Raw genomic sequence first — 16,796 nt, forward strand, 5'->3', positions numbered from 1 at the left:
GGCGTGAATAATCGGCGCGAATATCTCTTGAGGAGATAAAGAAGGGACGAGAAGAAGAAAGAAAAAAAAATTCTATTCTTATTCCGAATTCGATAAACAGAAAGAAACTAACAAGTTCGCGAAAGGTAGCGTATGCGAGAAAGTGAGAAAAAAAAAATGTTCCTTTGTATACACGGACGTCTGTTATTGAGTCGAGTCTCGCTAAGGAATTTCGGGAATTCGCGTAAACACCTATTCACCAATATTCGTCCTTAGCTCTCGGTATCTTGACAATAATATTTGAAGACGCGATAATCCTTCAAGAACAATACGTGTTTACCCGCTTTTAGATTCGACTCGACGAGTGGTAAATATTTCCGCGAAGAGATCGAAAGGAAGAAAGAAGAAGAAAAAAAAAAATTCGTCGCTCTTCAATATTATTCCCTATATTGGGACAAGAATATTCGCCGACTTTGTATCCGACGAAAAACTCGGTATCAATCAGGTGCCTATAATTCACTCGATATATCAAAGAAAGTCGTAAAAGGCGTATGAGCGCGCTACCTTTGCAATACGATACTACGCGGTCGGGTTTACGATGCCGCGCGCGACAAAGAAACGTGTCGGTGGTCGCTCTCTGTCATATGCGTAGCGCTCCTCCGTACACGTGCACTAAATGCGATGGCACCTCAAATTCGGGTCCCCCTCCGTTGTAACGGGAAGTCTCGAGATATCGAGACAAGCACAATGGGAACAATCTCAATAACGCGGGAACAATAATAATTGGGGACAAAGTAATACAAATGCATGCACTAAACAAAAGTCATCGACGGTACTAAATCAGATAATACTCGGAGAGTCTCCGGCGGAGATCTCCGGCTTGGGCGAGATTCAAATCAGCGCCCGAAAGACAAAGAAAAAGAAAAGAGAAAAGGGAAATTTTCTCTCACCCCACTGTCTCTCCGTTACCCGAAACGACACGTATTCTCCTTTATTAATTATCCTCTCTTTCGAGAGGCCCCACGTTGGGCGCCAAAATTTGCGACCGTCTCTCCGCCCTCTCGTCAAACGAGAGAGAGAGTGCGAGAGAGACTGCTGCGCAACCTCGTCGTGCCGCTCTCCGTTCTCTCAATACTTGCTCGGTATCACTAATTGCTCGGTATCGTATCTTTTGGGCGCCAGGTGCGGTCAGGCCGCACCACTCAACAATATCTCGGTAAATAATCAGCGGACACGACGGCTCGGCCTCGGTAGCTCGGTATCAACAGGGGGTAGAGTGTCGTGGTTCTTTCCGTAAGGAGATTCGGAATCGCAGTCCCGGAGAGAGAGAGGAAATCTCGATATTGATTGTACTCAGAAATAAGATAAAATAAGAATATATTTTCAATTAGTAGCATATAAATAGAGTGAATGAAAATAACTATAACACTATTATCGAGCCGTAGGGAGATCGCTGGGTTTTCTCGAAATCTTTAGTTATCATTGCTCTCCTCCCTTTGTATCCGGCTCGGAATCGAATAGATCATACTCTAATCCAGCGTAACTTATTCTCAAGGATTGTTAATCAATGACTCGATACAATGCTAATATTACAATATATTACGATATGACTGTCGACTCGTTTCGGTGCCCCTCGGAGAGGCGAAGAAGGCAAAGATTTACGCAATAACTTAATGACGCGGAAATCGACGCGAGTCCCGTGAGTCTCTCAACTAATTCTCGGTACTAAATTGTTTACAGCATAATTGCTCGGTATCGTTATACTTCTCTAATAACTCACGGGTCTCTGCCGAATCCGCGCTTACCGGACGATCGAGGAGGTGGCCTTACAATTATTCGCCGTCGCAGGTGGTCGCTGTGGGTCTTCGTCCTTGTTCGTGCTCGCAGGACACCGGCTTGCCGAACAGTGAGTTCCTTTCGGGCCGGCGGGACCTCGGAAGGTACGCTGGTGGGGAGGGGGAAGACAATGCGCGCCACCCCGGCCCGGTTGCCAGGTTTCGCGGCAGCGTTGCGCCCCGCGCCGGACCCGGAATCGATCTTCGTATCGATTCCTGTGTCTCGCGGCTGGTCGCGGACTTCCGCCGCCAAATACAAATTTCAGCCCTCGGGAGCGACGGTGCAGCAGGTCCATTCTCGGCGGTCCCGTCCACACCTCGTATGGCCGTATGATGTTCCGAACGACCTTTATTTGCTGAGGGAAGTCGTCTCGGGGTGATCAGTCCCGTTAGATCTCCGTGTTTCTCTCGATGTGTGGTGGCGGGCCCCTCAGGGGAATCATCCTGGTCGCGGAATGTAGGCGCCTTTTCCTCCCTGTTTTGGACTGCTCCTGTTCGTCCCATCGAGGCTGTAACGAGTTTATTCGCAGTATCCCTTCCTTACTTTCTCGGTACCGCGTATATTTTATTGTTCTTAATACTCACCGGGCCGGTCGCTCAGTCTCCGCTCCTCCCCCTCCGAGGTCGTTCCTCCGTCGTCTGCCCAGGTCCTCTTCTCCCTAAAACAATGGCCGTTCTCTTGGCCTACCACCTCGATCCCGATACTGAGTGCGGGCGAGCTAGCGAAAAGGCCGCTGCTCACCGCACGAAACACAAAATTGTACAGCGCTCTCAGACACTTCCCGGCCGGGCGCGTCCGCCCTTGTGACGGGCTCAAAAAGACCACGTCACAATATATATATTATATATCCAGGTCTGTACATTTAATCTAGAACTATATGGCAGTTTCCAGGTCTGTACATTTAAATGTATATACATTTAATATATATATATATATATATATGTATGTATATATATATATATATATATATATATATGTATATATAATATTTATATTTATTTATAATAAATAAATATTATTTAAATATAATATATAAAAAGAGTATGAAATGGTTACCTGGTTGAACGCAGAAATGCTCTCCAGAACGAAAGTATATTAACACACTTCCTGCAATATTTAAATTAGATTAATAATTTTGTATTATATATGTGTATACACACACACACACACACACACACACACACACACACACACACACACATATATATATATATATATATACACATGTACAAGAAGATGACACAAAAATATTATCCAGAAGGACAGTTAATATGTATATGTAAGATTTGCATATAAATAAATATAGTTATTTAAATAAGCAAGCATTTTTGGTCATTATATAAATGTTAATAATATGATTAATTTGAATTCAAGTACTTTTATTATGTGATTTTATATGATAATTAGCTAGTAAAGATTCTTATATATGTCTGAGCCAGTCATATCAAATTAAATATTAAGTATAAGCAGAAAAGATTGTTATAAACATATTGTGTAAGTATAAGCAGAAAAGATTGTTATAAACATATTGTGGCGCGTTAAAATACATTTATATGGTTAATAACGTTTATTTCCTTTTTTTTGAAGGACGATTATGCGGATTATAATTAGAAAATATAGTTGGATACATTGCACAATCAATTTAATAGCTATCAGAACTTTTAGTAACATCAACATTGCGCTGTCGAAGCAGACCATAAAATAAATTAGATTATTTTTGTCAACTTATAGATTTTCAAGCTTTAATAACAAATATCATATTTTAAATTATTAATGTGATTAAACCTAGACTGGTGATACCAAAAATTATTATTACAATTAATTATGTTTAAAAATATTGGCAATTATGTACGAAAAATGTGTCATATTTCATGGTTTTTGAATGAACGTGGATCATGTGCTGATTTTTTAATGTGAGTATTATGAAAAATATATACATATGTATACATATATATATATATATTGTTGTGCCTCCGGGAAGGCACGGAAAATTGTGGGGTCTCAGTCGACTGAAGGATGAGGATCCTAGGATCGGCGGGCGTCTCCACTTTGACTAACTTTGCTTGTTTATCTGAATAAATCTTTTATTTCCCTTATTTCTTGAGTTGGTTTAATTCTGTATAATCCCACCTGGGTGGTTAGTTAAGTATGCTCGCTCTCGATAGTCAGATTACAGGTGATAGTTTATATTCTGCGGCTTGTCTACGACTCCTAGTTAGGTTCTAATTAGCGACTTGACTTTTTGGATTTTCGTTAGCGACTGACTTCATCGCCTCGCTTTCCGTTCGCGGTGGTCTCCTGCCCTTTTCTACATCTTTCGGGGGAAGATGTAGAGAAGCTCTTTCATTGGCTAATTTTTATTCACTCGCTTTTATCTAGGTGCAAGCGAAGCAGGTTGATTCTTCGCTTGCGATCCGCGGTTTTTGGTGTAATGCTTATATTTCATCGCGTTTGCGTCTTTTCGCGATAAGCGCTTCGCGAAAGCGTGAGAACGTTTCTCAAATGATTGTATAATAGCCGACTTACTAATTAATTATTAAAACTATAATTAATATAATATAGTTATAGTCATTTGGACTATAACATTCCTCCCTCGTTGAAAAAGAAAAACGGAGGTACGAAGTTTTTCGTTCTTAATTTCTTAACTTACATATAATAGTGGTTCCCCGTTACAGTATAGTATTACAATCGTTTCTTAAATTCTAGTACTTTGACTTCTTTTTAGGATTGATCTCGGTATTTCGAAGTCAATATTTGTTGTAGTTTTCGGTTGTTTTTTGTTTTTATTTTTTCTTTTTATTATTATTATCCATATTAAAATGAATATTGCAGCTACTGTCATTACTGTTCCAGTAAATGTCATTGGGTAGACAAATTGCTTCCGCGCATAAAAATTTTGTTCGTTGTTTTGTAAGTCGTTGTCTATAGTTTCTATTTTGTCTCTGAGTTTTGTCAATTCCAAACGATGTTGTGAGATGTTTTCTAATGTGTCCTGATCATGTCCTATTTTTCCGTCTCATGGAATTGTTATATTTATATTTGGTAGGAAAGTTTCTAAGGTATTTTCGTACAATTTTCCTGCCGTTTGTAATGTTGTGTCTGTTGTTGTCAGTTTACAGATTTCGTTTAATGTAATCTTGCCTGTGTTTTTGATTACTTTACTTTCTGATCGTCCGTCGCATCATATAGTTATTGTCTGTTCAGCGAAGGTCGAGTATAGCCAAGTGTCTTCTTGATGTAAGGTTATCCATATCGTGCGGGGCGAGGTATATTGTCTAACATTACATTTATCCTGATAACGTTGTCGCACTGTATACATTTGAATTTCGCACGGTGCGTCTACATCTATGTGTGCGATATATGGGTGTATTTTGTTTGCATACATATTGTGTATTTATTTTACTACATTGCTCTAACTTCTTTTCTGTTATTATGGCGTATGTTAATTTTTTCTTATCTACTACAATAATTGGATTGTTTATTTTAATATAATTGTATACATTCTTTATGTATGGCGTAGGAAATTCTATCGCTTTTACAACGTCGTATGTCAGCTGTACAATTAAAGAAAAACGCAAAATTGTATATACTGTATCTGATTCGTGGTACGCTGTTATCGCAATGTTTTCTTCTATCGATAACCAGTCGTCTGTACGAATTTTAAAGGGGAAATACAATCCTTCGGGAAGTTGTGCTGCTGCATCTTTTAAATTATTTATAATCTCGTCTATTGGTATTAATCTGGGGTGCATTTTGCCCTTTCGTATATATGTTAAGTATTCTAATACGTTTTCTGTATCCTTTATTAGTTTGTTTACAATTGCTTCTGTCGCCCTGAAATGTTCGTTTATTTTTTCTAAGGTAAGAGTTTCGGCCATAGTTTGTTTTAGCAGTTTCTCATTATGATCGATTATGTTTTCTAATCTATCTAAATGTGCTACTGTAGCGTTTATTACTTTTAGTTGGTTTCGAATCGCGTGTTCGTATACCCGTTGCTTATTTGCTATTAATTCTAGCTGTTCGTTTATTTGTTTTTCATCGTCTACGTCCATGATTCCGAATAATGTTTTTGTTATCGATCCTATACCGTCTATTAGTCCTCGACGTTTGTTTGTCGGTCCTTTGTATAGGGTATCAATTTGATTTTTTATGTTGTTTAGGTATTTTAATTTCTGTTTTATAATATTAACCGAATTTACGCATGAACTTTCTGTTTCGTCGCACATCATTTCTGTCTGTTTTATGTAATTGGCAATTTGTTCATGTCTAAATTTTAAAGGTGCAAGGTTTAATTTTATCACTAGTTTCCATGTTTTCTTGGAAAAGTGTAGTTGTCCGATTTGCTCGAAATATATCCCTGGACTGTGCTTGAACTCTGTTATCTTATACAGTTGACCCTTCTCACTTTCCTTTCCGAGTACTGCAGCGTTGCAGGCTAAGAGTAAGAGTGCCCTGTAATGATATACATACAATTCTTCTTACTACTTTGTCCTTGATCGTGAATATGCTTTTGTTTGCAATTTTTTATCAAGCAAGAGAGGCGTTCGTTCTATATGACTTCTGTGGTCCCTTTAGTCTTATGACAACCTTTGCTTTATTACTACCGTTGCGTCGTCTAAGAAAAAGAAAAAAAATGTTTGGTTCTGATATGTGGTTTGATTGCTCGCGATGCCATGTAGAGTTTGTGCCCTGGTGGGAACCGATATGTTTCTCTTGTTCGAGATTTCTTAGATGTGTGGGCCCAGTTGTGGGGCCGGCATTGCCGACCAACCGTTTTGAACGGGCTTTGGGGGCTGTCGCAAGATATGCGGCTAGCTCCTTTCCGTTCTCTTTACACGTGAGTGTAAATGTGCGGTCTGGTGTGCGCGTAGTGCGTGAAGTTGCTTTGGTGCCTCCCGAGGAGGGATTCATGATTCCGGCCATGCAAACTTTGAGGGCTCTGCAAGAGGGGCGGCCTCTCCCTTATGTACGTGTATGTCACAAGGACGAAGCAGACGATTAGGTAAGTCCTAATTTCCAATAAATAATTTTAATCTGTTTGTGTGCATGCGTATTGCTCTTCTTCCTTTCTTTACTGTGTAATTGACGCTTGAATTTTTTTTTATTATTGTATACGGTCCTGCCCATAATGCGTCTAATTTCTTGGATCGTCCGCGTCGGAGTGTCTCGTCGTATACGAGTACTTTGTCGCAAGTTGATTTGAGGCACGTATTCTTTCCCTTAGTTCCTGTAGATAGTCATCGTAATTATACGTCAGTTTAGGCGGTTTTGTTAGTGCCGTCGGTAGTTCGACTTGTCGTCCGTATATTAATTCAAAGGGGGTATATCCCGTAGCTGAATGAGGAGTGGTATTATATGTAAACATTGCGTATGGCACCCATTCATCCCAGTCGGTTTGGTCAGTATTTATATATTGTCGCAAATATTCGGCTAATATGCGGTGCGATCTTTCTAATGCTCCATTACTCTCGGGGTGATACGCGGTTGTTTGTATCTTTTTTATTCTTAATAATTTGCATATATTTTTAAATACTTCGCTCATAAAATTTGTGCCTTGGTCTGTTAAAATTTTTTCGAGAATGCCGTGTTCGAAAATTATTTTCGTAACGAACTCTTTCGCGACGGTATTTGCTTCCTGATTTGCGATTGGTATCGCTTTACTGAGTTTCGTCAGGCTATCCTGAAATGTTAGTAAGTATTTGTTTCCGTTAGTGGTAACTGTTAGCGGTACGAGGATATCTAATGCACATTTTTCAAATGGTTTATTCGGAGTATCTGTGATCACGAGGGGTGCTTTTATTCGGCGCGATAATTTATTTTTTTTGGCAGGATTTGCATTTGGCGATATATTGTTCGACATCTTTTGTCAATCCTGGCCAGTTATAATTTAATCGAATTCTTTTTATTGTTCGTTCGATTCCTTGATGCCCTCCTGTGGGTGCATCGTGATATTCGTAGAGTATTTGTTTCTTTTCCTCTTCAGAATATTTCCTTGTATTATCCGCGAATTCTTCCTCTTCTTTTTCTTCTTCGTCTTCTTCTAACGTGAAGATTCTATTTTTTGTCTCCTCGTTGATATCTCGGGTTACTTGTCGGCTTAGCGCGTCGGCATTCGCGTTTGCTCATCCGGCCTTGTGTATGATTTTATAATCATATTCCTCGAGTTTCAGTCTCCAACGGATTAATCTAGACCCGGGGTCAGTTACATTGAACAACCATATCAAAGGTTTATGATCGGTAATTATTTTAAACTTTGTGCCATAAATGTATGGTCGAAAATGTTTAACAGCCCATACAATTGCCAATAGTTCCTTCTCCGTAGTATTATAATTTTGTTCCGCGCGAGATAATACTCAGCTGGCGTATGCGATAGGTCTATCCTTGCCTACCGTTCCTTGTGATAGTACGGCTCCGATTGCATAGTCCGAGGCATCGGCAGTCACGTTGAATTCTTCATTGAAATCCGGATACTTTAGCACTGGCGCTGTCGTTAATTTTTCCTTTAATTTGTCAAACGCGATTTGTTGTTCGTTTTTCCATTCGAACGTTTCCGTTTTCTTCGTTAATTTTGTTAACGGTTTTGCGATTCGCGAAAAATTTTCTATAAATTTCCGGTAATAACCCGCTAGTCCGATAAACGACGTACGTCTTTTACTTTCCGTGGTGTCGGAAAATTTTTTACCGCCTCTAATTTCGACGGATCTGGCAGTATACCGTTTTCGGAAATAATATTTCCAAGGTATATTACCTCTTTTCGTAAAAATTCACATTTGTTAGGCTGTAGTTTGAGACTATGTTTCCGTAGGCGTTGTAATACTTCCGCGAGTCTTCTGTTGTGATCCTCTAAACTGGATCCGTATATAACGATGTCGTCGAGATAAACGAGACATCGGAGTTCTTGTATCCCGGTTAGCACTGAGTTCATAAGTCGTTGGAAAGTCGCAGGCGCGTTTCTGAGTCCAAACGGCATTCTATTAAACTCGTAGTGTCCGTAGGGAGTCGAGAAGGCTGTTTTATTTTTGTCGCGCTTGGTCATCGGTATCTGGTGATATCCAGATGCAAGGTCGAGCGTCGTAAAATACTTCGCGTTTCCCAGCTGATCCAAAATATCGGTAATATTCGGCAGTGGGAATAAATCGCCTATAGTTAATTCATTTAACTTCCGGAAATCGACTACTACTCTTAATCGCGGTTTGCTTGTTGCGTCAGCCTTTTTTGGCACTACTAATAACGGTGCATTCCACTGGCTAATGCTTGTATTGTACTAATAATTCCGCCTTTTAGCATTTCCTGTACTTGTTTGTTCACTTCTGATTTGTGTTTTTCGGGAAGGCGATACGGTCTCACATTGACGGGTGAGGTATCGGCGCGCGTGCTTATCTCGTGGTTTAGCGTTGCTGTACATGACAGTGGTTCTCCGCTTAAATAAAACACGTCGCTATATTCTTTGCATATTTTCTGTATCGCTTTCCTTTCTGCCTCGTTTAAATGTTTTGTGTGTAACAATTGTCAAATTCGTTCGTCACGCGTTAATTGATTCGGAGTCTCGTCTATATGTACCGTGTACAACTCGTGCGCGTTATCTTTGCAAACGTCTTCTACGGTTACGAAGGGTGTGTGTATCTCGACCGGCTTATCAGTTGTATTAATTACACTGATGGGACATTGGTTCTTCGGTTCTACCAAACTACGTTCGATATAGATTCCTGGGGCGGTTTCTTTGGCTCGAATGATCCCTGTCTTATTATCATTTGTTATTGCGTGTATAATTGTTTCACTACGCGGCTTTAAGATAATTTTGTTATACGGTTGCAGTTTTAGGACGGCGTTTCCGATTTGTAATTCGCGTTTTTTGTAATCGCACGTGACTTGCTGCTTCTGGAGGAAATCAATTCCTATGATCCCGTCGTATTCCATTGGGAAATCATCTTTCACGACGTAAATCGCGTGTTTTATCTTGTTTCCGTTTAGCTCAATTGTCGCGTACATTTTTCCGATCGTCTTTGCTTTATGACCGGTTATTGCAACAAGGGTTATTTTATTATTGTAAATTTCGGTCTCGCCCTTCAAGTGTTTCACTTTTATCAATGAAATCGTAGCTCCCGAATCGTAAAGCATATTTACTTTTCCGCGTTTTGCCTCTCGCATAGGCAGAGTAATTATATTTAAACTTGCTCTCTCTCTCGACGTTCGGCGCACGTGTGTCACCTGATATTCGAGCGCGCGAGTCTTCTTAATCTTATCTCCGCGCTCTCCGTCTTCATCGCAGCTACGTTCGGACTCGGAATTTCTCTCCTGCCGGATTCTTTGATTATCTATTTTATTAATACTTCGCGGGTTTTTTCGATCCTTTGGCTTGTTACGTGGGGGCGTCTTATTTTTCGGTCGCCCGTTAATTCCCAACATTCTTCGCGGTTATGTCCACGCTTTTTGCAATGATTGCAAAATTTGTCGATGGCGGATACGCGCGAAGATTTTTCCGGTTTCGGCAGAACGTTGACTTTGCTACGATAGTCTCGTCCGTAATGTCCGAGTTTTCCACATCTATAACATTGTCCCGTCGTTCGCTGTCCTGACCGCGTTGATTCAGGCTTATTTAGCGAGGAATTAGTTGCCCGTGACGTGCTAGGTCCGATAAATCTCTCTTCCGCGCTCGCGCCGGCTATCGCTTCTTGAAGCGTTGTATATCGTTGTGAGCGTACGAGTACTTTTAAGTCGCTTCGTAGCCTTAATTGAAAATTTAATAATGCTTGTGTTTGGATCGTTTGTAAGATGGTGCGTTTCTCTGAGCTTGTCTGGTTTCCTCCCTCTATCATTGAATCGTATAAATTCATAGCGAGCTGATCGACGCGTTGCCCGAAATTTTGTGCTGTCTCATTATATTTCTGCTTTAGGGAGTTAAATTCTAATTGCAAGTGGGCAGTACTTTGCTTGCATTGGTATGCGGTTTCTAGTTGTTGCTTTAATTCTTCAAACGTTTGTATGTCTCGCGTTTCGAAAACTTGCATGGCTTTACCCTTTAATTTAGTAAATAGTATGCCTTGTATCAGAGACTCTTCGTCTCCGGGATGTATGTTTTGCATTGTATATGTGCATGCGTTTAGAAATTCCTGAAGGCGGTGTCGCGATGTACCGTCGAATTCGGGTATCATCATTCGCGCTTCTTTTAGAGACATATATTGTCGTGCAGTACTCCGTCGATTTCGTACGTCGCGCTCAGTCCGTCCGTAAGTCATACGAGGCTCGTAATCGGACTCCCGCTGTTCGTCTGTGTGTGTGTATGCCTGTGCGGCTTCTATCCTATTCATACGTGTGTTTAGTGTATGTAACTCTGCATGTATAGCTTGTATTATATTAAGCATTTGTGAAGTTTCTCCGGGCGCTACGACGGAGAGTTGTTGTGACGTGACGTCTAAATTTTGTCCCATTTGTGCAAGGGTTTGTCGGAGTATGCTTATTTCGGCATCTATCGCGGTTGGCGGAATAATTTTGTTCACGAGTTCGGCTGATATACGGTCGCAATCGGCGCGGCTCGTTTTGAGTTACTTGAACGGAGTCGCTTGGATTATTTGCAAATATACTCGCGTCAAAACTAGTAAACGGAAATTCTCGTTTGTTTATTACGTTCGGAGGTAACTCGTATTATTTTCGTTTGACAAGTCGCTGTCTAAATTTCTACGAACGCTTTCGAGATTTTGCGCAGTTAAAGGCAATACTCGCGTCGTTAACCGTACAGGTGTACTATGCAACCACGATTGGTTTTTAATCGCTTGTCGGGGTGTTTCGTCACCTTCCGACATTCACGCAATCAAATAAATTCGGACTTACAGTATTACGGCTCCCATCGTTACGCTTTATACGGGTCGGCTGCTGCTGCTGCAACTCGATCGCTCGTGGGCTGATAACGGCGGCTCCGTGTTGGTGATAGATACGGCGGGTCGTCGCTCGTGATGATGCGCTGCCCGTGAGGTTGTCGTAGGTCGGCGTTGTCCTTGGACGTCGGCGATCTTTTTCGTTTCGCTGCTGCTTATCAATCGTTGCACTGTTTATGTTGTCCGTTCTCTCGTTCTTTCCTAGTCGTGGCTTCTGCTTGTTTCCGTCAGAGTTACTGACGTGCCCGTCTAACACTTGTTATAATTGTATGTGTTTTTACAGGTCTTCGCCGCTGTGAAGATTTTGGAGACGACGTCGGCCCTGCGGCTAAGATCCCACCGCTGCCACCAAATTGTTGTGCCTCCGGGAAGGCACGGAAAATTGTGGGGTCTTAGTCGACTGAAGGATGAGGATCCTAGGATCGGCGGGCGTCTCCACTTTGACTAACTTTGCTTGTTTATCTGAATAAATCTTTTATTTCCCTTATTTCTTGAGTTGGTTTAATTCTGTATAATCGCACCTGGGTGGTTAGTTAAGTATGCTCGCTCTCAATAGTCAGATTACAGGTGATAGTTTATATTCTGCGGCTTGTCTACAACTCCTAGTTAGGTTCTAATTAGCGACTTGACTTTTTGGATTTTCGTTAGCGACTGACTTCATCGCCTCGCTTTCCGTTTGCGGTGGTCTCCTGCCTTTTTCTACATCTTTCGGGGGAAGATGTAGAGAAGCTCTTTCATTGGCTAATTTTTATTCACACGCTTTTATCTAGGTGCAAGCGAAGCAGATTGATTCTTCGCTTGCGATCCGCGGTTTTCGGTGTAATGCTTATATTTCATCGCGTTTGCGTCTTTTCGCGATAAGCGCTTCGCGAGAGCGTGAGAACGTTTCTCAAATGATTGTATAATAGGCGACTTACTAATTAATTATTAAAACTATATTTAATATAATATAGTTATAGTCATTCGGACTATAACAATATATATACATATATTACATGAAGTGAGGCACAGATGTGATTTATTTATAATAAATAAACGTTATTTGAATGTAATGTATAAAAAGATTGTGAAATAGTTACATGTTTGAACACATAAACGCTATCCAGCTATCTAGAAGGAAAGTGTATTACCACACACACACACACACACACACTCGGGGCTGAGGTGATACTGCTACCGGGCGCGTCTCCACAAGCGGATAGGAGGATGCTCGCTGCTCTTAGGAGCAGAGGGTAGGAGTGAAATAAAATAGCTCCCGCGGACAAAACACCCCCAACCCAAGTCAAGGTGTCAAGATACCGTGCCGATGACTGCATGGCGCCGGGATAGAGCGTCGCAAACGGTTCTTTGGGGCAAATGGTCCAACCCCTTGTACTTAGTGGCCTTGCTCCAGCAACCGGGGCTCTGCTGGAGTGGACTGATACTTCCCTAGGTTTTCGTGGGAATAGTATGGAGAAAGTTAAAACAAATACAACAAATGACGTACAGATAGGAGAAAACAGCGGGCATCACGCCCAACAAGCCATTGGACGCTTCACTGCCGACAACATCTACACTGATAAGCGTACTACCTGTGATACCCAAAGCACTCGTAGACGAAAATGTTTTCGAAACCACGCGTAACCCGCCCAAAATATCCCTTCGACATTGGTTAAGATCGCCGGAAGGTCGACAAATGATGCGAAAGGATTGGGGGCCATTAGGACAAAAGTACATGGACGCTCTCCTCGGTGCTGATGAGAAGAAAGAAATTGATAATGTATACGGAGTCTACTTCGGCGAAAATGAAATGCGGCTCGGCAGCAAGCGATTCGCGATTGACAAAGATGACACTATAATCATAGGCGACACGCGGTACATTAAAACACCCGGATTGTACGAGTTAATCTTCAAGAAAAGACCTGATTACCGGGATGATGATTTGCAAAAATACAAGCACATATTATTGACGACAAACGTGCATAAACGCAATTTTGATGCGCAAGGTCGTGTGAAGGGTAGCAAGGGGGACAAGTACAAATATATAATTGCACCGTTGACGCGGGTGGAGAGCCCAAAATCTAGCATGGGAATGCCTCGCGCTATGACGCTAACCGACAATAAGATTGATTACGTGCACTGGGACGACCCTAACGAGCTAGTGGATCGCCTACGATTGCTCGACGCTTCGCGCCAAGCTGGCAACAACGCGCATGACAACGAGATCCTGTCGATCATCGAGAAACTGCGGGAAGCGGGCATTATTATAAATTAAACGGGGGTCCCGACAATCTATTTAGTTCATCGCGTGACACTTTACAAAGCATTGCAAAAATGTCTATCAATAAATTTGGATTATTCGAGAGGAGAATTGATACAACCGGCGATCATTGGCACACATTAATGAGACGATGTATGCGTAAAAACGCTCTATGTCGCGTTGCTACAGATTATGACGCGAGATCGCGCAAGATTCGTCGTGTAGCGCAACCTGAGGCGGATACCGATGCCGTCAACAAATTGTACTTGGAAGAGTGCTTTAAAACATTGATGGTCCAACAGAAAGAGTTAGATGAGAAGCTGACTGCGTTAGAGAAGGATGTACGAGCGTTAGAGACTGCGATAAAAGAACTTTTGCGTGCACCCAACACTACCTCAGACACAGACATCTAATGAGCGGTTGGCTCAGAAACGTTTATCAAACAGTTGTGAAACGTCTAGAAGGAATTCTCGAGTGGTTGCAAACGAACAGCTACGAAGGATTATCAGCGTGCTACCAAACAACAATGAGTGGCATCAGTGACCGACCCGGAAGCAGCAGTGAACGACCTGGAAACGGTGGTGAACGCAACCGCTACGATCGAGGTTACGAACATGTCAAGCAGGGCTGCGAACGAGGCTACGAACAAGTCCTTAAAGGTTACATACAAGGCTATCAACAACTCAGTAAGGGTTGCGAACAGGTCAGGGACGGTTACGATCGAGTCAAAAGCGGCTACGAACGGGTCAGAAGCGACTGTGAAAAAGGCTGCAAACGAGTCAAAGACGATTTTCGAATGGGTCAAGGACGGAAGTGAACGAACGTGAACGAACCCCGAAAGAACCCCGAAACAACCTCGAAACAACGTGGCACGAACGTGAACGAACCCGAAAGAATCTCGAAACAACGTGAAAAAACGAGAATGAATAGTGAAAATAACAACGAGCAACATAGTTTGGAGAGACGGCAGTTGGTAAACGAGTTGCATGCGTCAGCGAGAAAAAATTTCCCTCGAAGACATGTCATAGTGCGAGGATACGATGATCTGTGGCAAGCCGACATTGTCGAAATGCGTCCGTACTCTCGTTTTAACAAAGGTTACCACTACATACTCACCGTCATCGATGTGTTGAGCAAGTATGCGTGGGCTGTATTACTCAAGAGTAAAGGAGGAAGCGAGACAGCTGACGCAATCGCCAAGATAATTCGAGATAGTAAGAGATGTCCGAAAAACATGCAAACCGATAACGGGAAGGAATTTTACAACGCCGATGTGCAACGACTTATGCGAAAACATGACATTAATCACTATTCGACATATTCGGTATTGAAGGCGTCGGTCGTCGAGCAATTCAATCGCACGCTAAAGAACGACATGTGGAAGATGTTTACGCTGAATGGTACTTACAAATGGTTCGACATGCTGCCACGCCTTGTATCAGATTACAACGGACGCAAGCATCGAACGATTGGTATGCGACCCGCTGACGTTACCCCCGCGATCGCCGAAAGACTCTTGGCTACCGTGTACAATCGTGTAAAAATCGCGGGCCCGGCAAAATTCAAAGTAGGTGATCAGGTACGCATCAGCAAGTACAAACAACTTTTCGAGAAGGGATACACGCCAAATTGGACAACCGAGGTGTTTAAGATTGTTAAAGTGCAGCATACTAATCCCGTAATATATCTACTCGAGGATTATCGCAAGACATCTATTGCTGGAGCGTTTTACGAGCACGAGCTGCATCGCGCAAATTGTCCGGATGTGTACCTCGTGGAGAAAATACTGCGCAGGAGGGGTGACGAGGTTTACGTGAAATGGCTAGGATTCGACAGTTCGCACAACTCTTGGATACATAAAAACAATGTTATTTAATGTATTTTATTCAATCATTTTTATAACATACTATATATTGTATACCATATATAAAATATATAACAAAAAAATATATAATTCTCATTAATACATCCTCACAATATAATACATATACTAAATATAATAAATATAATAAATATAATAAATATAATAAATATAATCAATATAATAAATATAATAAGTATAATAAAAATAATAAATATAATAAATATAATTTACAACGATATTCTATAATGTCCCCACGGCAAGGTGTCGGTCGACTCAGGTACGACATACCGTTTGTCGTCGTAGGGACTTAGAGCAATTTTTGTCTCGCTGACGGTATACACTTTATGTAATTTTGATCTTATGCATGACTGCTGACGCGTCATTTCTATTTCATCATTAAGGCAACGCGTATAATTGTCGAATGTTATACTACGCGCTACAACGTTATTTTTGACACCTTTTACTTTTTTAGTGTCTTTTTTACCGTCCACCCGCAAAGCATACATTTTTGCTCTAAGCCCGACGAATTTGATCATTATCGCGCCGTTATTCTCATCTTTCATCAGACCCGGCATCTTTTTATTCGCGAGCGGTATACCGTACGCATTATTCGCGGCGTAATCGCTGGTATCGAATCGAGCAATATCGCGTTTCAAATTTTCATAGACATCTTGACATTTAATTTGATATATTAAACTGTCCGTGTCGGTGTACATTACTCTACAATTGTCACGATAGAGCGGTGACATGTATTCGTGATGAAATTCATAAAGGCATACTTTAGATATGTCGAGTATGCACATGCCGACGTAGATTGGTTTGTAGAATTTTACTTCGAGTTTGCGTAATTCTATGGCAACTAATTTTTCCAAAAATATGCTCGTACTATGAAAATTTGATTTCGCGATCATTGCCTCCACACCGTACCGTCCCATTTTGTTAATAATTTTACATCCACATGTTTGCGCACATTTTCCATCGTCTTGCCGAATACCGCATTATTCAT

At 41.5% G+C, this 16,796-nt stretch overlaps 1 protein-coding gene across 1 annotated transcript; it reads left to right on the top strand.

Moving 5' to 3' along the window:
* The first annotated feature begins 13,043 nt into the window (after positions 1-13,043).
* On the top strand, positions 13,044-13,941 carry LOC146721817 (uncharacterized). Its single transcript, XM_085486216.1, has 2 exons — positions 13,044-13,058; positions 13,180-13,941. The coding sequence occupies exons 1-2, from the start codon at positions 13,044-13,046 to the stop codon at positions 13,939-13,941; spliced, it is 777 nt and encodes a 258-aa protein (XP_085342342.1).
* The last annotated feature ends 2,855 nt before the right edge of the window (positions 13,942-16,796 follow it).

The sequence above is a fragment of the Nylanderia fulva genome, unplaced genomic scaffold (genome assembly GCF_048542155.1).
Source record: "Nylanderia fulva isolate GAGA-0341 unplaced genomic scaffold, ASM4854215v1 Scaffold408, whole genome shotgun sequence".
In the NCBI taxonomy this organism is placed as follows: Eukaryota; Metazoa; Arthropoda; class Insecta; order Hymenoptera; family Formicidae; genus Nylanderia; species Nylanderia fulva.